General features: G+C 38.6%; 1 protein-coding gene across 1 annotated transcript in view; it reads left to right on the forward strand.

Annotated features, from left to right (window-relative positions):
* Positions 1–25,106, forward strand: part of LOC104386933 (catenin alpha-2-like) — a 69,414-nt gene that overhangs the window by 32,367 nt on the left and 11,941 nt on the right. The window contains exons 8-10 of the mRNA XM_009995616.1: positions 1,494–1,599; positions 5,677–5,811; positions 18,981–19,124. Coding sequence (XP_009993918.1) covers positions 1,494–1,599; positions 5,677–5,811; positions 18,981–19,124 — 385 coding nt within the window. The remainder of the gene's footprint in view (positions 1–1,493; positions 1,600–5,676; positions 5,812–18,980; positions 19,125–25,106) is intronic.

The raw sequence follows: 25,106 nt of genomic DNA on the forward strand, positions 1-25,106 counted from the left end.
AAATGACAGTGTAGAAGCTCCTGTGAAGAGTGATATTTTAAAGGAATGTTTTTTACTTTTCTATTTATTTTGTCTTTGGGTCTATGATCCTTCTGCCTAAAAACAGAGTGAGGAAATGTCCTAACAGTGCCATCATTTCATGGAATGAAGAAATAAGGGTCTAAAGCAGCAGCAAGAATCTGAACACTTTCTGCAACATGCCAGGCAACCTTTGATACGTTGAACATCATATTGAAAGTTTTGTAATTACAATTTCTACTATCAAAGTGACAGAACTAATATGGGAATGAGAGAAAACTAGTCACATTTGAAGTAAATTAAAAAAAAATTAATATCAAAGTACACACCTCTGTTTGCATCAGATTTAATAAAAATCTCTTTAATAAATTCCCTTAAAACAGAACAAAGCCTTTGACAGCTTTTGCTTCACTGTAACCTCAGCAGTGTTAAAATAGAATAATTATTCAAATGTGTGGAGTTTGTGCCAGTCTGATCTGCTGATGTAATTAATGTAGAAGGATACGAGGTCACTAGGAAGGATTTCTGCTATAGTTTATCAACAGAAGTGGCATAGTTGTATTTCAGTAACTGTTTCAGGTGGAAGTGAAAGTATGGAAAGAAGATAAAAATGGAAACATGTTTCAGTACATTATTCTTGGCATTATAGATGAAAAAAATGCAAAAATGCACTTAGAAAAACTGCCTTCAGTTTTAGTTTCAAAAATGTTAAGTTTGATCATATTATGACCTTCCATTACTCTTGTCCACCACATATTATGAAAAGAAAAGAAAAGAAAAGAAAAGAAAAGAAAAGAAAAGAAAAGAAAAGAAAAGAAAAGAAAAGAAAAGAAAAGAAAAGAAAAGAAAAGAAAAGAAAAGAAAAGAACAACTCATTTCCAACTGAACCATTCTCAGGAGCAGGAGCAAATCTATTATGGTTTGAAGCAGACTCAGAAAAATGTATCTGTATACACTTTGGTAACTTTAATGACTAAAACCAGAGTTTCTTGCACCATCTTAAAAATAGTGAAAGATCAGTCTTTAAGCTAGTTATACATGTTTTAAGGGTAACATAAGGATTATTCTTCCAGTATCATTGTTTTCTGACAAAAATCTACTAAAAAATATTTTCTAAAATACAACATTCTTGCACTAGACATGAGAGGCTTAACATTTAGCACTCGCTTGAGAATAACATAATTTTGAGATAGTTGTGTATTCCAGCAAGAATGTTGGCTTAATGAGCACTTAAAAATGCATATGCTATTAAGAGTTTGAAGGCACCATCAGACTAAATTGATAAGGCATTTTGTAAGGGAGAGGAAATATAACAGACCACTTTCTTAAGCCCTGCCATGAAGTAGTGAAAAGGTGAAGTTGTTAATCATTAAGTCATTCATGTTACTATTTTAAAATCAAACACTAAACAGGGTCACTAAAACTTGCCTTTCATGATTTCTTTGGGTTATGCATAATTGTCTTGTATTTCACAGAGGTAAAGGCCCCCTGAAGAACACATCAGATGTCATTAATGCAGCCAAGAAGATTGCAGAGGCAGGTTCACGGATGGACAAATTGGCACGGGCCGTAGCTGATCAGGTAACAACAAAAATGAGCACAAATGTAATTTAACTCTGTCAATGAGTTGTTTTTTTCAGGAAAGGGTTATCTTTATTTGACAGAAAGTTATCTGTAGAAGATCACTGCCTGGATACTTATCTACCCACTGAATATAAGTTGTTTCTTCTATACCAATCAAGTTGGGTTTTGCAGTTTGGGAAAGTCATAACTTATTCTCTCTGAGCCTCAGAAATGCCTGAATTGTTGCTCCACAGCCTCACTTCTGGACCCAGATGATTATACTGGAATTAGACTGATATATTTGCTATCATGAAAGCAGTAGAGACTTGGATACTCCACTACCCTTGACATATGCCTTATATACTTATATATCCTTATATTCTTCTCAGCTTAATCTTTCAGCAATTTTGTTTGATTTTGCACTTTTCTTTTTTAAGATTCCCTGAATCCCTTTCTTCAGCTTTACATCAGTGCATTGGACTTTAACCTTCCAGCCCCTGTACCATGTTCTACGGTCCATGTCCCCAGTCACATTACCAAATTCATGTCACGACCAGACAGATGAACTTGCCATATTCAGAACCTTTATTTCAGATTGGATCATCTATCCAGCTGGGAAGCAAGAGAAAGCATCATATTAAAAATCAAGAGCCAAATTTCAAATCCAGTTTGCAAGTAGCTCATTTTAGATTCAGGCATATTAAAATTGACTAGTTTTTCCCTTGTAAACTTCCTATAGTTTCTTACCTTTCATTTTTATAGAATCATAGAGTCATAGAATGCTTTGGGTTGGAAGGGACCTTATAGATCATCCAGTTCCAACCGCATGCATGGGCAGGGACACCTCCCACCAGCCCAGGTTGCTCCAAGCCCCATCCACCCTGCCCTTCAACACTGCCAGGGATGGGGCATCCACAGCTTCTCTGGGCAACCTGGGCCAGGGTCTCACCACCCTCACAGCAAAGAATTTCTTCCTAATGTCTAACCTAAATCTCCTGTCTTCCAGTTTTGATCCATTACCCCATGTTCTCTCACTACAAGCCCTTGTAAAAAGCCCCTCCCCATCTTTTCTGGAGCCCCTTCAGGCCCTAGAAGGTGCTCTAGGGTCTCCCTGGAGCATTCTCTTCTCCAGACTGAACAGCCCCAACTCTCTCAGCCTGTTTTCAGAACAGAGCTGCTCCAGCCCCCTGATCATCTTCGTGGTCTTCTCTGGACTCACTCCAACAACTCTATGTCATTCTTATGTTGGGAACTCCAGAACTGGACCCAGCACTGCAGGGGGTGGGGCGGGGAGGTTGGGGGGTGTCTCACCAGAGCCAAGGGGGAGAATGCTTCTGCTGGAACTTTTGCTTGAAGTGGCAACTGACAACTTCCTTGCCTCCTTGCCTTTTCTTTCTCTTCAAAATAAGTGTTTCTTCTTCAAGTAAGCATGTTGTAATTGTGTGTAACACATCCTACCAGGGAATATGAGCCAGAGTGGCAAGAAACCTGAAGTTGCCCATGTTCCTATAACCTCAGAAATCTGGGAATTAGGTTTTCTTCCTTTGCAGCAAGCATTTTTTCCTGTAGTTAACCCATTCCAGTCCTTCAAAGGTAGCATCTGTTCATTTTAGCATGAGACAGAAATCCATCTGTCAGCTGATGAAATTCCTAGTCTATAATATTTGCAGAGGTGGAGTGCACTGGCCTGAGGCACATTTTACACTTAAGAAGACAGTAAAATCACAGTGAGAATGAAGTGTTTGTTTTGATGCTTGCACTTTAATGATATTTTACAGAACTTTGTAGACATTCATGCAATATAAACTTTTTACGAACAGTTGCATTTTTAATTACTGTTCCAGTGAGAGAGATCTTACGTTTTCATTCACTTCAAAGTACTTGTATTTAAAGCCTTGTCAGCTCTCTAGAAGTAGTGCTTTAAAGTTCATTTCCTTCAGTTCATAGACTTCAAGAGTAGGGTAAATATTTCTATGTGAAATTGTCACCAATAGGGAGGTCTCTTAGGGATTAATGCCTAAAAGCTGTGGCCACTGTCTGAGAAAGGGATGCCCTACGGCTGCAAATATAGAGCAGATTAAACCTGCCAGCTACACTGAACCTCCAGCTTTGTTTAATGTTAGTTTTAAAGGGAGAGAAAAAAGCAAAGTGACTGCTTTCAGGGTTATAGACAGTATATGCAACTACTTAACCATAAAGACATTCCTTGGCAGATTTAGCTGTTGGGGCTAGAGCAGTCCTCTCCAGTCAGAGGTTTTGATGTTGTTGATTTATGTGTATTTAATTCTATCTGGTTTGGTTCAAGTGCTCTGGCAATATTTTACAAAAATTGAGCATAAACTTTGTGAGATGCTAAAAAGATGTATCTGGAATCCTTTTTCCCTAAGCTGTACGTTCAAAGAACTTTGTCAGTCAGACTTTGTTGAGTAGTCCCAAAGAGTATTTATTGGAGACACGCTGTTAGCAATGGACCCTATTAGCAGGTTTTCATCAGAGTGAGTTACTGAGGTCTGTTCTCTTGAGGCAACACTTTGAATATTAACTATGAGAATGTTGTTTATTGTGCTGTTGATGATGTGGGGGATGGTGCATTTTCTATTAAGAGTCCCAAAGGCTATGAATAAATTGTGCTTGGGTCTTTTTCTAGTTATATTGATTATAAAACCTTTACTGAGTCTACCGCATTTGACCTAACGCAATTTGTACCGAAGCAGATTGGAGATGCACTGCATCCAGATTGGTACAGGGCTGTAGATAGTGTTCGCTCTGGAATGGAGAGGTATCCCTTAGGCATGCAGAGGGACCAGCTTATCCCATTGTGTTCTGGAGAAGGGCTGCAGTGCTGATGTCATCTCCTGAGACACTCGGCGTTCCATCACCCGTCAGGGGAAATTTCCTTCTGGCATGGATTAAAGTATTTGTGCATTAATAAGACGCTTGCCAAAAAGGGGACAAATCTTCTAGCAGGACCTGTTGTGACAGGGCAAGGGGTCATGATTTTAAACTAAAAGAGGATAGCTTTAGACCAGATATAAGGAAGAAATTTTTTACCAGAAGCCCTGGCCCAGGCTACCCAGAGAGGTGGTAGATGCTCCATCCCTGGAAATATTAAAGGTCAGGTTGGACAAGGCTCTGAGCAACCTCATCTAGTTTAAGATGTCCCTGCTCACTGCAGGAGGGCTTGGACTAGATGTGCATTAAAAGTCCATTCCAGCCCAAACTATTCTATGATTCTGAATCTGTCAATAACAAAACCAAGCTATCTCAGCTCTGCCACTCAAGTCCTTAGTGTGTCAGTAAGGGCTGGGCTTCTGCCAAGCCTGAAGCACAGCTGTGGCCTCTGAAGGTCTGCACAAATGCTGGGAAAGCTGGCAAGACAGTCAAGAGTTGGCATTAGAGTGGATGTAATGAGTCAGAACTTGGTTTATCTGAACTTTAACTCGTCCATGTTACAGAATCACATAATCATTCAGTTTGAAAAAAGACCTTTAAGATCTTCAAGTCCAACCGTAACCTAACTCTACCTACCATTAACCCAACTCTACTGAGTCCAGTGCTTAAAACATGTTCCTAAAGCACCACATCTATATGTCTTTTCAACACCTCCAGGGATGATGATTCAACCACCTCCCTGGGCAGCCTGTTCCAGTGTTTAATTACCCTTTCACTGAAGGAGTTTCTTCTAATATCTCATCTAAACCTCCCCTGGTGAAACTTGAGTCCAGTTCCTCTTGTCCTGTCATTTGTTACCTGGGAGAAGAATCTTGTATCTTGACCTGGACACCCAGCAGGCAACCTGGAGTTTCAGGTCAAAGATTCTTCCGTTCTGTACCAAATGATAATCATAAGTGAACTTCCCCCAGGAACACAGCAATCATGTTATTGTCTTTCATGAGTGGCTGACAGGGGAGGTTCTTTATACAAGAAGGTGTAGCACATCTTCAGGTTACAGTTCACGAGCCTTGAGTTGCATAAAAGGTAGAGTTTGAATTTTCACATTTCATCAAGTGTCCCACGTACAGATGAAGTGAAATGGGTCCACCTATGATCATGTACATGCAGCTACATCTAATCAAATATTTCTTTTGTCTGTAGTGCCCCGACTCAGCCTGCAAGCAGGATCTGCTGGCCTACCTGCAGCGCATTGCCCTCTACTGCCACCAGCTCAATATCTGCAGCAAAGTGAAGGCAGAAGTTCAGAACCTGGGAGGAGAACTTATTGTATCAGGGGTAAGCTGGTATTTGTATTTAGCTGTTTATGTTTCCCATGTAGCACTTGAAAGGGAGCATCTCTGATGGCAATAATGTACAAAACAAAAACACAGTGATTCATAAGGAAGCTTTTTAAAACGTTATCGCCATTATTCCAGACCTTACAATAATCTTGCATAGAGCAATTGGATTTTCCAATTACCCTTTGTTTATACTAACCTCGTAAAATCTTCATTCCTCCAAAAGAAAAGTAATTTCATAGCCTAGAAAGTCATTGCCAAGCTGTGAATATTATAATTATTTGGAGCTTTTGTATATTTGCTCATTATAAATCTTCTTTCCTTTGTTAGTACTGGTAATTTCCTTCCTCTGTGAAGCAGCCAGCTCTGTATGAAGTGCATATTGTTAAGATGGTGATGACTAATGGGATTTTATTCACTCAGGTTCCAATGCATACTAGGTTTAGCAAAAACTCTGGAAGGCCAGCAAAATATTTGAATTTTTGATGCATGTGCTGTTTTCAAATACTATTGGCAAGCATAACAATTATATACTCTAATTCCCAACCAGTTATTTCAGTTATTTTCAATGAACACTAAAAACTTTTTACACACAATCTGTTTTAGAAATAAAGACAGAAATGTGCAGCAGGAGTAATATTATAAACAATGAGTTTTCCACATTTTAAAATTATTTTTTCTTTTCTTCTTCTAATGGTGAACTCTCTGCCTCTGGGAGATCACTAGAACCAAGCAGTAGCAATTGCTGCTCTCTGTGACTTCCTTGTTTTGATCTTTTAACTACTCACCCCAGTATATTATCCCCATGACACCTTTGTTATCTTTTAACTCAAATAGGCATGTAAATATATGTTTCACTCTCCTGAGTGTCTTTTCAAAATGATTGTGATTTGTGAGACCCAGGATGTTAGACAAGGTTATTTTCAAATGTGGTTTTGAAAAAGCACCCCTTTCATTGTTTAAGCCCAATCAAGTACGAAGATTGTTAGGTCAACTAACTTGTGCCCTTCATTTCATCCATAAGATTCCCCAGTGAACTCACTGGCCTTCCTCAAACATATCAGAAGTCAGAGCAAATGTTCTCACATAACATTTTTTATTTTTTCAAAGCACTATAGAAGGTCTTAAACATTTGCTAGCTTTCTTGGATCAAATATCCTGAAGTCATGTATGGAATCCTAAAAGGAGCTGCTCAGATGTTCCCGTGCCTGTCCTGCAATTGGTCTTCACTTCTTGACATATGTACATATGTAATTTTAATACCTTGATCTTCCCACAGCAATGAAAAGATCCTCTTCCATTTTCCTGATATTAATGGAGTGATCAGTCTTTGTTTTGCTGACAGCCATGCTGCATAGTAAATGCTATGATCTTTTCTTACCTACTGCCATCTGGGTCCAGCTTTTCATACCCATTGACTTGTCATATTCATCTCTCTATAGCAATTACCTCAACCAGTGCTTCTACCAGCTTGGCTTTTGTGGTTGTGTGTGTTTCTTTTTCAAGTCTCTTTATTCAGTGTATGTGGATGCTGAATAAGCCATTGTGAATATCTGGCATCTATTTGTTACTGGAACATCCCCATCCGTTGTGAAATTTAAGTGGCTGAACCGCCTGACTTCATCATTTCCAGTCTGGCATTGTGAGCATCTGCTGCTTACCAGGCTCCATCACCATTGTGTTTCTGTTTGGTTGGGGTTTTACAGTTAGTTGTAGAAAAAGGCAAAACTAGCTTCAACCACAGAACTTATGTGGGTCTGTTCCAAAGACATGCAGAAAATGTTAAGACTGCCCAGCTTGCTTCTTCTGCTGTTGCTCCGAACAGGAGCTGATGCGGAGAGTTGAACTCCTGTGCATCCCATTTTGAGAGCATTATCTTGTTACCTGGTATAACACAGTTAGTTCAGTGCTTCTCCAGGCTGTTTATCTTGAAGGTGCTGGGTACTGTATGCTCCTTTGCTATCCAGAGATCTGGTATCCAAGTGCACATCTACATCTGCTTGTTTACTTGCTGCTTCTGCTTCCATCCTCTTCCTCATTTTCTCTTGGATAGCCAATTACAAATAAACAGTATTTTATTTACTTAAAATGAAATACCATTATTTGGCAATTTGCATACAGTACAATGTTAGAAGTACAGTAGAAATCCAGAATTCAAGCTTCTCAACCTATGACTGCAGAAGTAAGTTTTTTGTGAATGCACTATATTGAAGTGTTTAGATGTAAATACCAAGCACCAGAATGATGATCATAATATTGTCATTTTTGCATTATTAAGGTTATAAATCAATATTTATAAATGGAATTAATGTATGCATCTGTTTGTATGAATCTAAGTGTGGGCGTATGTATATTTCTGTAAAAGGAAAGAGACATAAAACCAATTAAAACAAAAAAGACAGATGAAAGCCACCCCACAGTTCTTAGAGTTCTGTTAGAGAAAAATGTGTTGCAACAACTCCAAAAATGTTGTGTACATAACACAATGTGCTATCTATCTTTTGGTGAAGCTTCTATTTATTTTTTTTTTGCCCCACAAAATTCAGTAGTTCAGTATGGTTTATCTCTGAAAATAAACACAAAGCTGATCTTATTTGTTTTTTCCTCTCTAGATTGATGTAATACTAGCATAGCATATGAAGGGGGTCTTTTTGGCATCATAGACTTTGCTGCAAATAGAAAAACAGATCAAAAAGTAAGAAAATGTCACACTCCTGAACCTTACGTTATTTCAGTAAAGGACCCACTCTTGTTTTTTTTTCCTTTCTTTCTTCCATTCCCTTTCCCCCAGCTCTTTCTCCCCTTTGATCTTTCCCATCAAATTCCCTGCATGCAGATAGAAAAATTATTTTCACCAGCTAAGTCAGACCTGGCAATTGAGAGTTAGCATACATGAGCCTAACCTCAATAATATCAATGAAGCAAAGCCTGTTCAGACTGTTGACTTGGCCCTTTGTGTTGCAAGTTGAGACTTAATTCCTGCTTCTAATTGAATTTACAAAAGTTAAATAAGTCTGATAAAAGCAAAAAGGAAGTAATATGTTAAAAGTGCAACAGATTTATAAAATGTTTCCAGTCGATGTAGATGATATCCTTCTTTATCAGTCTCTTTGACCTTAATCCATAAACAGATATATGTTTGTGTAATTTTAAATTTGAATATTGAAGGTCTAATTCCCCTCTAAGACTAAACAACCTCTTTTAATGAAATCACAGACTAAAGGCACTTCAAAACAATTTACTTTTACTCTTACCTTAGTTTATGTAATGTAATGTGTGTTTGCTCCATCATCAGTTGCAGTATTGTATTGGAATGAGGTGCTGAGCATATGCTCCTCTCAGTGAAGTAAATACCATTTACATATACTTAGCTCATGCTGATAGATAACCTTTTTGTGCTAGCTACTTCTGCTGAACAGAGTTCGTTGTAACCATGAGGTTTGTTATTTGGATAAAAATCAGACTTCTAACTTCTGGGCTGCTTTATTTTTATTAGTATTCCTGTCTGACTCTTGTTAGTTAGACCATTATACTAAAGCAGAGTTATATATTCATTTCTTACCCTAGAATAAATATCCACTTTTATATAAATAACCACTTTTTCAGCTCTGAAGCTGATCAGCTCATTTACCTACTCTCCATTTAGACTTTCAGCTTGCATTTTTAGAAATTCTTGTTTATGTTAGTAGCCTTGCTAGAGCTTTTCCTGCAGGATCATACTGAAAAGAATCAAAGAAAATCCCTTATCCAAGGCAGCCCCCTATTGTGTTCAGGTTTGATTTAGAATTCTACAGCTATAATCAGCTGGATGATCAGAAAATTTGCCCAGAGAGTCTAAAACTTCTGAGCCAGATAGATACGTAGTGTCATACAGAGGAACAGCCAAGTACCTTTGAACACTGTCCAAAAATATTAAATTAATAGCCAAAGCACACTGCAAACTTAGACTTTAGCTGGGTCCAATTTCCAATTATTTTCAAAGTCCCATTTATCTTAGCATAATAGGCTCAGCTGTGATACTGAGAGCAGGATTCTTACCACATTTTGTAGACACAGGACAGTTTAGTTAAGATTGTGACTTTATCTATGAGTTCATGCTTGGTGAATTGAAGTGGGGATGTTGGGAGAAAAAGGAAGGTGAAAGGGTTGGAGCCACCCCATTAACATTGGGTAGGACATTATGAAAATTCCCATAGCACCTGGACTGGGAGGTTGGATACATAAAAGTATTACCAGACATGGGATATACTGCAAAATGACTGTATGCTTATTCTTGATTGGTGATCAGAACAACCTAACTGAAAATACCTAGTCCTCATCAAATCAGAATGAGCCTCTACTTCTTTTTCAGAGAAAAACAGTGTGCACCCAGCAGTTCCTCCAGGTGAGCTGGCAAACAGTTTCCCTATCCCTGCCTATGGATTTTGCAGCTTGTAAAACAAGACAGTTTAAAGGTCATACTTTTCTTCCATTTAAGGCTGACTCACCCAAAACTACTTAGTGCTGTAAAAGCAAGTTGGTATGCGTGTGGGCACAGGAGTATCAAGTTGCTACTTATGAATTCTATAGACTCAAAGAAAAGTCAGGTACTTTGAAGTTCACCTGCTATTAACTGTGAGTAAGGCCATCTTTCACTGAATTTAGATTAAAAAGCTGTGCATAAGCAGTTGCTTAAAAGCCCCTGATGTGGTATTGCATTTCTCTGCATCAGAAAGCCTTTCTGATTTTTTTTTGTTTTGTTTGTTTGATTTCAAGGAGGCAATCAGAAGGGAGAGAACCTTTGCATTTAAAGTGTCTGGGAGTATGCAGGATGTTTTGGAGTTTGGTTAAAAAAAAAAAAAAAAAAGGTACTTTAATTCCTCCTGAATCAGGCAAGAATTTAGCATTACCTAAAAGAAAGTTTGCTGAAGGGAGAGTTGGCAAAGAGACAAAACTGTTGGGTTCCTTTTCTTCAAGATTCTCAGGAGTGCAAAAAGGTTAATCCTGTTATTTATCTAGCAAAAAAACCTAGTTTTAGAACAGAAATGGCAGAATGCTACATGAAGTATACCCAGAAAGCAGTCTAAAAAACCAAGATCTTTAGATATTTCTGGGCTGGGCTGCTTGGACTGGCAACTTGTGTTTTCAGCAGAAAACATCTGAGCTAAGACCAAGCTGTTAATAGATATCACTAATAGAACTTTTATGGTTTGTCTGGTTTTCTTGGAGCTGAGAATAAGAACAATTATTCCTCAAAAATTGCTGTGTTCATGTTTGTTGGACAGTGAGTGCTCAAAAACCTACACACCACAAAGAAGAGATGTAGCCCTGTGTCTAAGCTGACATAATTAAAAAAACTAGGGTTAGGGTTATGGTAATACATGAAAAGTGGATGTAACACAAGTGAATTCACTCAAACTGGAAAAGAGAAGTGAAAGATGGACCCAGGATCCTATAGATAATTACAAAATTTCCTACGAATATAAATCACTTTTGTGGTTTTCTTTTTTAATTTAAGTGGGTTTTGGTTGGGTTTTTTTGTTGGTTTTGTGGTGGCTTTTTTTTTTATTATTCTGCAAGTTGATTTTCATTATTACCTACTGTTTCACCCACAAGATTGTAGTAAGAATTTAGAATGGCCAAAAAGGGAGTTTACAAATATACACAGTGTATCTGTATCAGTGCTGTGAAAATCATGTAAGGTAGGACTCATGTAAAGATACTTGTTTGGAGTGGAGCTGGTGGAAAGGAGTTCTGTTTTGGGACTTGGAATGAAAGCAGTGGGTAAAGGAGAGGAGTTTGGAAATAATAAGAAAGTAAGTTAAAGAAACTGAAATACAAGATATGAAAGGGTCAGGGGAAGAAAAAGCCAAACCAAAAGCAAAATAGGGATATGAAGTGAAAGAATTGCAGGAGTGCAAAAGGACTAAGGTAATGTCAGGGCCATTAAGTTTGTTGGACTCTACAATAATCTCTACTCTCCTAATACTCCAAGTAAAAAAAAACAAGGAGAGAAAATTAAAACTTGAGTCCTTACTTTGGCTCTGAAGGTATCCCTGTAAAAAGGCAGCTTCCCAGACAGGAAGGCTGGAGCTAGGTGGGGAAACTGAGACACCCTGATTTACACTGAACATTCAACTTATTCATGTCTACTGCTTTGGAAGACACACAATAAATGAAAAATACAGACAGATGTTTCAGCTTTGCCCTTTGGAATGAAGATATATTTAAGTAACCTCTGCATATGTATTTGAATGTATGCAAATATATCGATACATGAGAGAGTGAAATAAAGCCATAGGAAGTGCCCTCTGTTCCTAAACATATGGCCATGTGAATCACATGATACTTACAAATACACAAGTTTTGATAAGTCTGTATTTTGAACAACTTGAGATTTTCTACTTCTGACTAATTTAGGAGTCTCCTGTTGGCACAGGCTGTGTACCTCAGTGCCCTGTCCAAGAAAGGCACTACCTGAGGATGTGGTAACATAAAAAATTTATCATCCTGACACTGAGTCAATTAACTACTCTGAAAGGATAAAGGCATCAGTGAGACATGCAGGTTAATCAAAATGAGTGCTAACAAAATCCCTCATTGGCATATATTCATTATATATATGGTGTATTTTATGGAAACACTGTCTTAGGGCTTTCTGAAAGTTAAAACAGTGAAGAATTTGTCAGGAGCCTATGAAACACCTCAGAGATTAATAGGGGAAAAAAACAAACCCATACATAGATGTATTTGTAGTGGCTTTAAAGCCATTTACATTACCTCTTCCAAATCTGTAACAATAATAAAAATTTAGTTCATGCTTACCTATTCAATCCCAATAAAGATAGTGTGTAATAGGAGTTTGGATCCTTGCATCCTATCTGCATACTTGGAAGAGCTCAAGCCCTGGGTAGACAGTGCAGCAGCTGAGCAGATCTAATGTTGGTAATAACTCATTTCACATCAAAAGTTGTACAAGAGACCAGAGGTCTCTTTCAAGTGATGTTTCTATGGTCTTTTAGTTCAGCTAAGTGAAAGATCCCATAGGATCTTTTTTCTACATCTGGGAGTTCATGTGGCTTTGCCTTTTTAGTGTTCCTGGATTGGACAATAGTATATCTTAGAATCTTAGATTGGTTTAAGTTGAAAGGGACCTTAAAGACCATTCAGTTCCAACCCCCCTGCATGGGCAGGGACACCTCCCACCAGACCAGGTTGCTCCAAGCCCCATCCAACCTGCCCTTCAACACTGCCAGGGATGGGGCAGCCACAGCTTCCCTGGGCAACCTGGGCCACTGTCTCACCACCCTCATAGTGAAGAATTTCCTCCTAATGTCTAACCTAAATCTCCCGTCTTCCAGTTTAAAGCCATTGCCCCTTGTGCTGTCACTATAAGTTCATGTGCAGAGTCCCCTCCCCATCTTTCCTGGAGCCCCTCCAGGCACTGGAAGGTGCTCTAAGGTCACCCCAGAGCTTTCTCTTCTCCAGGCTGAACAACCCCAACTCTCAGCCTGTCTTCATAGCAGAGGTGCTCATATACTCTGAGCTTTGGCCATCTGGAGGATCATAAGTATGATACACATAAAAAATAGTGTAAAAGACTTTGGAAAGATTATTTTTTGTTAGTGTTATGCTAATTTCTTCAAAGCAGCTGAGTGAATGTGGATTGGTAGGGGGCAGAGTTTACACTGTGTAAGGCAAAGCAAATGAATGAAGCTTAAGACAACTAAAAAATTCAACAAGAAAAGAAAATATTTTCTATTAAATAATCTCAGTTCTTTTGAAACTGCAGTGTTTTGATATAAGGCTATTTTAAGTACTAAGAAAATATCTCATTGCATACAAATGCAGATGTAAACACACATACACATAAATATGAGACAATATATCCTGCATAAATGGAAAGCTGTTATCTAGAATTTCATTTGCAAAGCAAAATCACACTGCACTTGTCTCCATTAGAATATATTCATGGAGACAAGAAGCACACACACTATCTATATGTCTACATTTACTAGGTTAAAATTTAGACAGATCAGACGTTTATCCTTATTAAGCATTTTGGCTACAGGGAACAAGCTCATTTGCTTTATCAGGTAACAAATATTACATTTCTGAAGATTACATTCATTGAAATATTTCATTATAAGGGTTTTCTGCAAAGAAAAGCATTTCTGATACCAAATAATGTTAAGCCATTTAATTCCATGGGAATAAAACAAAGTGTTATGATTCAAGAGTGAGGCTTGAAACAAATATGATCATAGGAAAAGATTAGCTAAGGGAAGATAATATTAATGTAAATGCTTCATTACATACTGCATTTGTTTTAAAAACAGTAACCACTCTAAAATCCAAAGTTCACCTGCTAGAGCAGTCATGGCTTCAGCCCAGCTTGTTTTCCTATGCCAGGCCATGCTGAATGAGATGGGAAGAAAAAGAGAATATTATGGCTTTCTAATGCACAAGCTGCCCCAGCCCTACAATAATTAGCAAGGCCTAGAGATTGTTCTGACATATCCTAAGTTACAGCCATAAAAGACTATTCCTACAAAAATTACTATAAAGGGAGGACTTCAGTGCTATCTGATGGAATCATGGAATGGTCAGAGTTGGAAGGGACCTCTAGAGATCAGTCAGTCCAACTCCCCTGTTAAAGCAGGATCCCCTAGAGCCCATTACCCAGGGCTGCATCGAGAAGGGTCTTGAATATCTCCAGAGAAGGAGACTCCACACCCTTCCTGGGCAGCCTGTCCCAGGACTCTGTCACCCTCACCCTAAATAAGTTTTTCCTCATATTTCAATGGAACTTCCCATGTTCCAGCTTGTGCCCATTACCCCTTGTCTTGTCTCTGGGCACTACTGAGCAGAGTCTGGCTCCATCTTTCCTGCACACACCCTGAGTTGTAGGCATAAGGTCTCCCCTCAGCCTCTCGTATTCACTTCTTTTCCTATCTTGCTGCCTCTAAAGGTGGTAGTTTGGGACCAGGCTTCACCATTTTGTATTGAATAAGAATTTCTTTCCCCTGGGGCATTCTCTGGTACATCCTGAGGCTTTAAATAAAAATTAAGTTTGTTCTTGCAGATGGAATTATGGAGAAATGAATTTACATAATGAAAGGTTAGCACACAATATGAGATTTTGGATTGTGTTTCATATGCAGAGGTACTTCTCTTGGCTCTTGCAATTATTTAACTTCCTGATTTGGATAGTTGTGAGACTTAATCTCACTTCTAAAAGTACTATCAAATGTGCCTTTTGCAGATATTAAAAGAATAAGAACTTCAATTCAGACCCATATAATTATAGTTTTTGAGAACCTGATTTGCAGATGAGTAACACACACACAGAACACTCACAGGCAAGAAGACATACCCTCAAGGGAAAACATTACAAGTTTTCCCAGCCTGAGCAGATTCAATTGTAAACACTGAAAAAAACCAGCTCACAACAAAATCTTTAATAAAACTCACAATAGGAATGTATTTTCATTAAGTGTAGGAGGTCATAATAGCCTTTAGGAAGAGATCAGACTAAATGAGGAAATTTAGAAGTTGCCTTATATCTTTTAACCTCTGTAATATTTTTTTCCATGCTTGGAACGTATTTTTTATTACCATTATTATTTATGAAGCTCATAGGAGCAAAGGAAAAAATTTGCCTGTTCTCACATCACATTGTTAATCTTTCATAACTAATAAGCAGCTCCATCAACAAAGAGGTTTGTTTTATATAATGTATTCCAGACTCCGTTGACATGGAGTGAAAGTAAAAAACTATCCAGTATCAGAAAAATCAGTCCTAGCCTCTTAATGTTAGATGTTCTCAAATGCTTCTTTTTAACATCAGTTCTTTTTAATTTTGACTAGCACATCATCAAAATACCTTGTGAACTAAGTTACCAGGTAAGTATTCATATCACTAGAAAGTGAGATTAAACATACAACTGATTTATCCTAAATCTCATCAAAGACAAATTTGAACTCTATAAAACTGGATGAGAGCATCAATATCCAATCCAAAAGACTGCAGAAACATTTCCATCCTTTTTTATACCTGCAACTAGAATCAACTTCCCCATTTTCAAATCAGAGGAGTTGCTGCCTTACTCAGTCTCTGATGGGATGTTACTTATTTTATCATTCCTTAGCTATGACAGATAATGAACAAAAAAGATTCTTCCATCCATCCATCAAGCTGTTCCACAACAGCAAAAGGACAGCTTTGGGTCAGAGGTGTGTTTCTGTTAATGTCTCAGACTTTTATGGTATGATTCAGCTTGGCATTTTTACGTGGCCTTTTCAAGCTGTTGTTTTGATTTCTTAAAAGATATGTATATAACATATATTCCCATTTTTACCTTCTGTAGTTATCCAGTAGTGCATACAATGTTTCTGCATGGTTGAGACTCCTCAGCTTTGCACAGTCTTGCTGAACTCAAACTTCATACCCCGCAGCCACTGGTACCTTTGTGGTGCCCACCCATTCCCCATCATCTGTCCTTCTTTTTAGCAAGAAAGAAAGCACTTTGGTAGTTTTTCTGACAGATCTTTGACATCAAACTGAACATCAACCCTTTTTTTAACTTGATTTCTAGTGTCTGGGTGCAAGTGATTAAATCAGTGATTGGATCTGCATTCACATGGTTTGCTTATCATACATCCCTTAAGAGAATATTTTAGAGTATTCTTTACGGTATTGAAGTCCTGATTTACCCTCTCTTTGCATTTCCATGCATTCATTTAATTAATCCTAGTTGTATTCTTTGGAACACTGGAAGATTTCTCTCCTTTCTTGAATGTTTTACATTTTTAACATGTTTCCAGTTAGGGATATTTCCCTACTTTTGTTCACCATTTAGGCAGGGAACACGTTCCAGTTTATGTTCACAAATCAGTCTAATCTTTTCTGCTCTTGCCTTAATTTTCTCTTTTATCAACTACAGACATCATACTTAACAGGTCAAAACAAGGTTTCAGATTTAAGCAGTGCTAGCCCAAACTACCACCTGGGGAATTATCTGCTACCTAATCTATTGAACTGTTTACATCACATTATCATGATGGAATCGACCATTTTTCTCATCTTGTGGTGTTACTGGAGGATATTCTTGGCCATCCTCAGTCTTCAGGAATTTAATTGTACTACATCCATATGCTTCTATTCCAATAAAAGGCAATTTATTCCTTTTTAGGAGATCTTAGAACTCCTACTACAATTGCAATATCTCTCATCATTAAGGATATAGCCTCTGAACATCCTGCTTTTCCAGAATGAGCAAGCTTGCTTAGGCTTTATAAGGTCTGATGGTCACAGGATTTCAAATATATTCCTACTTTATTTGGCAAAAACAACGGTGGTGCAATAGTCAAGTCACAGGTTCCCTTATTAATTAACTGAATTCTACCTGGTACTTTTTACCATAAAAGCCTTTAAAAGTTCAATTTTTCTTTTCTCTTCAGCAGACTACTAGACATTCATGTTAATAAGGAGTAGATGCAACACAGAGAACCAGAGGTGTTTTTCCACTCTATCTGCAGACATGCAAATAGCTTGATAGAAGGAGAAATCAGACAAATACATGTTTAATTCAATTATGAAATGAAATTCACAGCACTATCATTACTTTGTATTAGTGAGATGCAACCTAGTTTTGCATTGTGTTCCTGAAGTTATATATCATCTCTAACAGTCACAACAGCTCTTCATTTAGTCAACTGGACTAGCCAATTTGTTGGGATTTTAAATCTATAAATATACAGGTTTAAAGTAGCAGCTGCAGATTTTGCAGGAGTAGATTATTATAAAAGTTTTGAAGGTTAAGGAGAAAAATACTTGACTCCTGTTGTGAGGTGAAGTGACTGGTATTAGACATTAGTCACACACTCTTTTTTTGCAATAGGAGAGAAAAACAAAGAGCACACAAACAGAGCAGGGAATACACATTAATCATTACTAAGTCTTAAAAAGTAATCATTAGATTACAATTTACATGGTCCTCGTAGCAACAAGAAGCCTAAGGGAAAATGTCAATATTAATTCTGTGTGCTTCTAACACATACTTGTAAAAGACATTTAAGGAGCATTCATTTTTTTGTCTTCCAAAAGTCAGGCTCTTATGCTAGCACTCTTTATTGGCACTGAATAGTCCCCCATTCTCTGAGCACTTCTATTTAATGGAATTAGGTTTAGCAGCATATATCTTTTTTCTTTTTTTTTTCTTTTTTTTTTTTTTTCAGTTTTAGTATTCAGCTGGGTTATTAAGAAAGTCCCAGTGGATAATATAAGGAACTATGTTTACTCTTGAACCTGTTTTTCCAGAATTTGGATGATAAAAGTTCCATTTACAAATTAGAATGGATATTCCATTTTAAGCCCTTCAGTTTCAGTTCTTGGGATTTTTATTTTATTTGTTTTTAATAAAAATATGCTGTGGCCTATGAGGTTGTCATTGTTTATAAATATATGGTATTTAAAAGCATCACCTCTTTGCAATTTGGTTGCTATTTTCTGGAACTTTAAAGTGTGCTCTGTAAATAAGTGTATGCCCAGAGTTTTTATACTTCCCTCACTTGCTCTTTCAACACAGTTTGTTAGTTCTCATTTTCAATGTGAGAAAATAAGAATTCTTTCCTGACCTCCTTCATGCAGTGGTCTAGGTGGCCTGCCCTCTGACTTGCTGTACTCAAGGGTCAGCCTAGTGGGTTGAATTGTGTAATGTTTATTCAGCATGAGTGGACTTAAGTGCAATTCCAGTTGCAGTCACTGGAATTTCAGCTGCTTGCATCAATGTTTATGACTTTGTGCAGTTCAGCTGTTCAAAACTATACACAAAATAATGCTATTTGGAAGTCCATCAACCAAATTCATGCCCCATCTGATGTCAACCAGCTTTTCATGGGGATAGAGCTTTCTCTCCTCTCTGGTTTTCATCAAAAGGTGCCAAAATTTATCCCCTTTCCCAATCACCAAAGCCCGTAGGGCTTGTGTGCTTAACCTGTGCTATGGGAGCAAGTGAGAGGAACCACCAGACAGCGGGGTTACTCATCGTGGAAGAGTCCCTGTTTCCTTGACCAAGCATAGCTCCTTCAGCACACGTTTTCCTCTCTCCTCACCTCTACTCTGCGGCACAATATTTCTCTTGCTCTCTCTCTCACTATCTCTTTTCTGTATCTCTCGGAAATCAGACTGGAGTTCAGAGCACTTTCACTACCTTTTATGAGGTAGAGTGTGATGTCATAGATGGGGGCAGGGCTAGTCAACTTTCTACCCACCCACCCACCTGTGCTGAGGGAGCTACGCTTGAGACCGGAAGCGGTGACTCCTCGACGGTGAGTAACCTCCTGTCTCATCTATATCTTTGACTCTATAGATCTGGGGGTGGAGGGAAAAGACATGAGGGGGGTGTTCTTGTTAGCTGTGGGGTTTTTTTAATTCACCATAGGGCTCACAGAATGAATTGCATGTGTTGTTTTAGTCACCTGTGAAACATTATTTCCAAGCTGTTCTGAAGACCTGGAGTTCATGTCACCTGCGAAGCAATCAGCACGTTTCTTTACAGAGGTGGTCCATTTACTGGTGGTTAAATTGATCCTTCAATGTTTATCTTGCATTGTGAGGAGGCTGACTCCAGTCCCCTTGAACTCAATTGCTAAACTTGCATTAATTTAATTACAGTAGTGCTGGGCCATCATTTTTCTAAAGTACTTTGTGATTAAAGATAGATGGGTTTATTAACATATTTATGATTGTTAGCTGGGGATAATGGCTGTTTATGCAGGACAGGATTTTTATTCTCTGTTTTCTCTGTTACTGTTTTTATTTGCTTTATCCAGAATCTTTATGAAGCTATGACAACAGGACAATTATAAGACCTACTTTATAGATGAAATAAAATTCAAAAGCAAATTGTGGAAGCTGTAAAATTAAGCAGGAAATCAAATCCCAGGAGATATGGTTGAGATTTAACCTTTGAAATGACAAATCAACGCATTTTATTTTTCCTGGGATAAGAACTTGAGATGGTCAGGGATATTACTACCTGAATTTCTTGGTGTTTTTCTTGTGTCACTGCCTATACATTACTATTTTACTTTAAAGCACTGTCTTGTTACCTGTTCTTCTTGGCCCCAGGTATGACTGCTTCACTGTTTTAATATCCCTCAACATTTTAAAAAATACAAGTTGGACTATGAAGATGTTCCTTTCTTGTTCTGCCTCTAGGGTATCTTTTAAGGCTGTCAAGATGTCAGAGCTCTCATACTAAAGGGCAGAAGAAGGATCGTATGAAGATTTTGACCCCTAGGGATACTGCAAATCATGCTATTCTTGTTCGTTTAAAGCTCTTTACCAGCTCCATGTGGAGCCCTTGTCATATCTCAGTGAAAGGCACTAAAAGGCAGCAATGCCTACCCTATAAATCAAAGGCAAAGAGAGTGCAGTCACAGCCTTTTCAGGAGAGGTGGTCCATAGTCTGATTGATGAAGTACTTCTATTTTCAGGTGACTAGGTGGCTTTGAGGAATCACGTATAAGATGCAGAGCCTTCCATCTTCTGGTCACTGGCATGTATTGGGGATCAGTCAGCAGTGATGGATAGATATTCCTCCCTGATGACTCAGTGATGCTCTTTGTATCAATGCATAGGAGATCTGAATGAAACTCTAGGAGGATGAAAGTCTTGTTTACAAAGCCGCAAAAACTTTCTCTGATGACTGTTTCCCTTCCTGTCAGAAAAATAAGGACAAAGAACATAAAAATTGGCTCCCCAACAGGAGGTAGCTTTTCTAGCTTTGAATATCGTGTGCGAGGAGTTTAGCGCTACTGCTTATTCCTTTAGTGCACCAAACACTTAAGTCTCAAAATCTTCCTTTGCAAAGCCAAGAACTTGTCTAGCAAATTTAGCTTCCCTAGCAAACATTTTGATCTTTTAAGTAGAAAAAGAAAAGCAGGTTAGTCAATCACTAATGTTTCATTGGGAAAACTTTATAGGAATTGCTGCTCTAAAAGATGGTTTGAGGTTTGTTCTTTTCAGATGCAAATGCTTTGAGGTAAAATTTAATTTAGATCCTAAGCCCATCCTTTGCTGATGAGTTTACAAAATTGTTTTTGCACATAGTTACTCTTGCATAATGCAGGAGACTTTGATTTTTCCACAGAAGACATAAAACATAAGGACCAACTGTTCAGTGCCCCTACTCTCACTTCAGTGATACAAAAGCATTTTCGTGGCATTTGGAAGGAAATTCTTTTTTAAAGTGATAAAAGGATTGGGAACAAGAAATCAGAATTGGTATGATTCAGTAATTAAGGTGAATTAGAGACACTGATCAGCACTGAGCGAATATTATGGAACAGAGATGTCAGTGGATTGCCTTCAATCCAGAAAAGAATTGATCTTGGCCAGTCAGGAGTGGTGTCCCCAGGGCTCAGTGCTGGGGCCTCTCCTGTACAACATCTTTGTTGATGATTTGGATAAGAGATAGAGTGTACCCTCAGTAAGCTTGCAGATGACACTCAGCTGGGTGGAACTGTGGATCTCCTTGAGGGCAGGAAGGCTCTGCAGAGAGATATGGACAGGCTGGATTGATGTGTCAAGGCCAATGGCTTGAGTTTCAATAAGGCCCAATGTTGGATCCTGCATTTGGGCCACAACAGCCCCTGGCAGCTCTACAGGCTGGGGGAGGAGTGGCTGAAGCTGCCCAGCAGAGAGAGACCTGGGGGTGCTGACTGACAGCAGCGGAACATGAGCCAGCAGTGTGCCCAGGTGGCCAAGGAGGCCAACACCATCCTGTCCTGCATCAGGAACAGTGTGGCCAGCAGGACCAGGGAGAGGATCCTGCCCCTGTATTCAGCCTTGGTGAGGCTGCATCTCAAGCACTGGGTGCAGTTCTGGGCACTGCAGTGTAAGAAGGACATGGAGGTGCTGGAGAGGGTGCAGAGAAGGGCATTGAGGCTGATGAGGGGTCTGGAGAACAGGTCTGATGACAAGAGGCTGAGGGAGCTGGGGCTGTTCAGCACGGAGAAGAGGAGACTGAGGGGAGACCTCATTGCTTCCTACAACAACCAGAAAGGAGGCTGTGGTGAGGTGAGTGTTGGCCTCTTCTCCATAGTGACCAGCAATAGGACAAGGGGAGATGGGGTCAAGTTAAACCAGGGCTGGTTCAGATTGGATATTGGGAACAATTTCTTTACAGAAAGAGTGGTGAGGCACTGGAACAGGCTGCCCAGGGAGGTTGTGGAGGCAGCATCCCTGGAGGTGTTAAAAAAACAGGTAGACATATAACCTCGGAAGATGGTTTAGTGGTCAGGGCTTGTAGGGGCTGGTGGTTGAACCTGATAATCCTGAAGGTCTTTTCCAACCTTGATGATTCTATGAGCAAATCAGCATTTGACTGATTTATGTATGGGGGGAGTTTGTAGAGGGAGTGATATTCAAAATGACATAAACTGTTGCGACAATTAACCTGGAATGTGCCTGTGCCAAATCTAATGCATTTTTGTCCATGAAACCCCAGGATGTGGGTTTGCCTGAGTAACCTAACAGGGGGAGAATAAATAGCCTAATTTTTCATTTACTGGGCTAATTCCTCTGTTAAATTATTTTACTGGCAGCTATGATTAAAAAAAAATAATAATAAAAAAAATTAAAACATCCAAAGTGCACAGATTCCTGCATTTTGCAGCTTTGGGTTGAGTGTGTATTCAGTCAATTGTGATGTTTAACTGTATATTATTTACACATAAATTAAAATATAGTAAGCCCTAGATTTTATTTAGTGTGTAATATGAAAACGTTTGAAAGCAAACATCTGAGCAACTTGTTCCAATATATGCTAATTTAAATGAGTTGAATATTCTGAAGTGTTTTGCAAAGTGGATGTTACTTTATGATAGGGCATTCTTAAAAATTGTGTTGGTTTATGTTTGCAAGCACATTATGTTTTACTGACTCAAAGCAAAACCAGTAAGTAGTATTTTTATACCTATATATTTAAGCAGGTCAGCATTTAAATTACAGATTTGCTCCTGTGTCATGCTGGCAAGGTGTGAACAATACTTTAATGATGCAAGATCATAAATAGGTATCAAACATTTTTTTCTGTATGATTCAGATATGTAACATTCCCAAATTTTCTGTATTTGCCAGGCTAGGCTGCTTTCTCTTACAAGGTGAATTCAAACTTTGTGGGTTGGTTCTTACCTTCTTCTTTTTGTATATGAGAAGTGAGGGAGAGCTGTGAAATGCACCATCTGTTTGCAGACCGTGTCAGCTGGCAGAGAGATGCTCATCACCCTGCCCTCTCTTACTGCAGTTTCAGGCTGGTATAACACCATTGACTCAAATTGAATTACTTTCAATTTCATCTTCTTTAAGCAAAAGAAGTCACAAAGCTAGTGCACAGCATTCTAGATGGCTCTTCATGTTGATTTGAATTGCATTCCTTTTAAGCTTCGACCTCAGCTCGTTTGAACTGTCAGCAAAAATGCTCAATTATACTTGGGCTGAGCAGAGTGGCTCTAGGAGGAACTAGGGCTGCCTTAACACCCCAGACTTGCTGTTTCTGGGACTGTTGCATCTCAAATATGTTAAACATTGCTCTGTTTGACCATAATCCTTTGGATTTTTGTCAATCCCATCTGAATATCTCAAAGCAAACACAGAGGTGTACCCTTTTAAAACTGAAGCAGAAGGAAATAGTGCCATTGTTCCCTTTCTGCAAAGAGGAATTCTGTGACACAGGAAAGGCAGAAAAGCTCTAAAGAGTCACAATGAGTTTCAGACACTACATTCTTCTCCAAGACTCAGATACATTTCAAGACCCACTTTTCTCTGTTGTCCACTCCATATTTCCACTCTGGATGACCAAATAAAAATTTTTAAAAATAGAAACAGGAGGAAGAGCTCGCTGTAGTTAAGAAGAACAGGTTAAAAATAATAGAGTTGGAAGCAAATCTTGCACTACCAGGGGAGGCCATCCCACCCAAGTTGTGCAAAATATGAGAGTAGGTCTATGGTATAATGAAAATGGAGTGGTTAGTTATTCAGAAAGATTTTGTTTGGAGATTTTTTTACTATTATCTCCATTGCTGTGTGGGGAGTGACTCATCTAGCCAAGTGTAGTCATCTGCATCTGAGATGTTCACTCCAGGCTTACTTTATGATTCGTGGAGATCAATGGCCATTTCTATAGAGCAGATATTGTGGTTTCAGGTAGATGCTGACAACCAGTTAGGTTAGTAACACCTTAAATAAATGACAGAAACATGGGTAGGTGAATTGAACCGTGTATTCAGACAAGAATAGAGTGAGGGCATTGGCCCCGGGGCTCTTTTGAGGGTATATTTATTCATATGTAAGTGATACATACTTTCTGGGAACTTAGCTGCTGGAGAAAGGAAACTGCCTATTTTTTCTGAATAGAAATATTGAAATTGTTTTATAAGGAGCATTTAGCTATATAAAGTAGCTCTCTCAGGGTCCCAATCTCATTAGTTTATCTAGGCTGGAGCGATTTATATATTTTGTAGCATGTGGTTTTACCCCATTTGACACTTTGGGGATCAAAAGAGAAGAATTAAGGAAAATAATCTCAAAAATGTTCATTAAGTTTGAATTCTTGGACTGTTGAGCAAATCCAAGGACAGTTTTGTTGAGCATCTATGCCCAAATTCACTGTCCTGTTGTTAGAATTTAATGCAGTTTAGGATCTCTAAATATAATTTAAAAGGTGAGGTAGTCTGGCCCTTCTTCACAGAAAATGAACCTTTGAAAGATCTCAACTGCTCCATGGTTTCTGGTCTCCTCCACCAAGCACAGGTGGAGTCTGGAAGGCCTTCATCCAGCACCTAGAGTTCATTAGGTTGATATTTGTAGAAATGGGAACTATGAGAACCTTGCCTAGGTCACCAAACACATCATCTCAATACTTGTTATGAGCAGCCCCGTTTTTCTTGCCTGCATTTCTAGTGAAGTTGTTAAATTCCAGATATCTGAAAAAAAATGCTTCTTGGGGTTCTAGTGCCACCAGCTCTGAGCAGCTCTTGGATCCTCACTAATATTAAAAGACAGACACAATTTTTCTGATGCCAAGTAAGTACACACAAGTCCACAGGTTATCATGACTAATGTGCAATATTTAAGTTAGGTAAGAACTATATAAGAAAAGACCCAGTGCAAATGTGTTTTGTTTTTTTTTCATTTCACTATTCTTCAAAATAACAGCTGAATTTATACCTTTATCTCCTTTACATAAATTCTGGACTAGAGGGAAGAGTTGGAGATGTGGTTTAATTAATTTTGTTTTGTGTAGG

The sequence above is a fragment of the Chaetura pelagica genome, unplaced genomic scaffold, assembly GCF_000747805.2.
Source record: "Chaetura pelagica isolate M959 unplaced genomic scaffold, ChaPel_1.0 scaffold34, whole genome shotgun sequence".
In the NCBI taxonomy this organism is placed as follows: Eukaryota; Metazoa; Chordata; class Aves; order Apodiformes; family Apodidae; genus Chaetura; species Chaetura pelagica.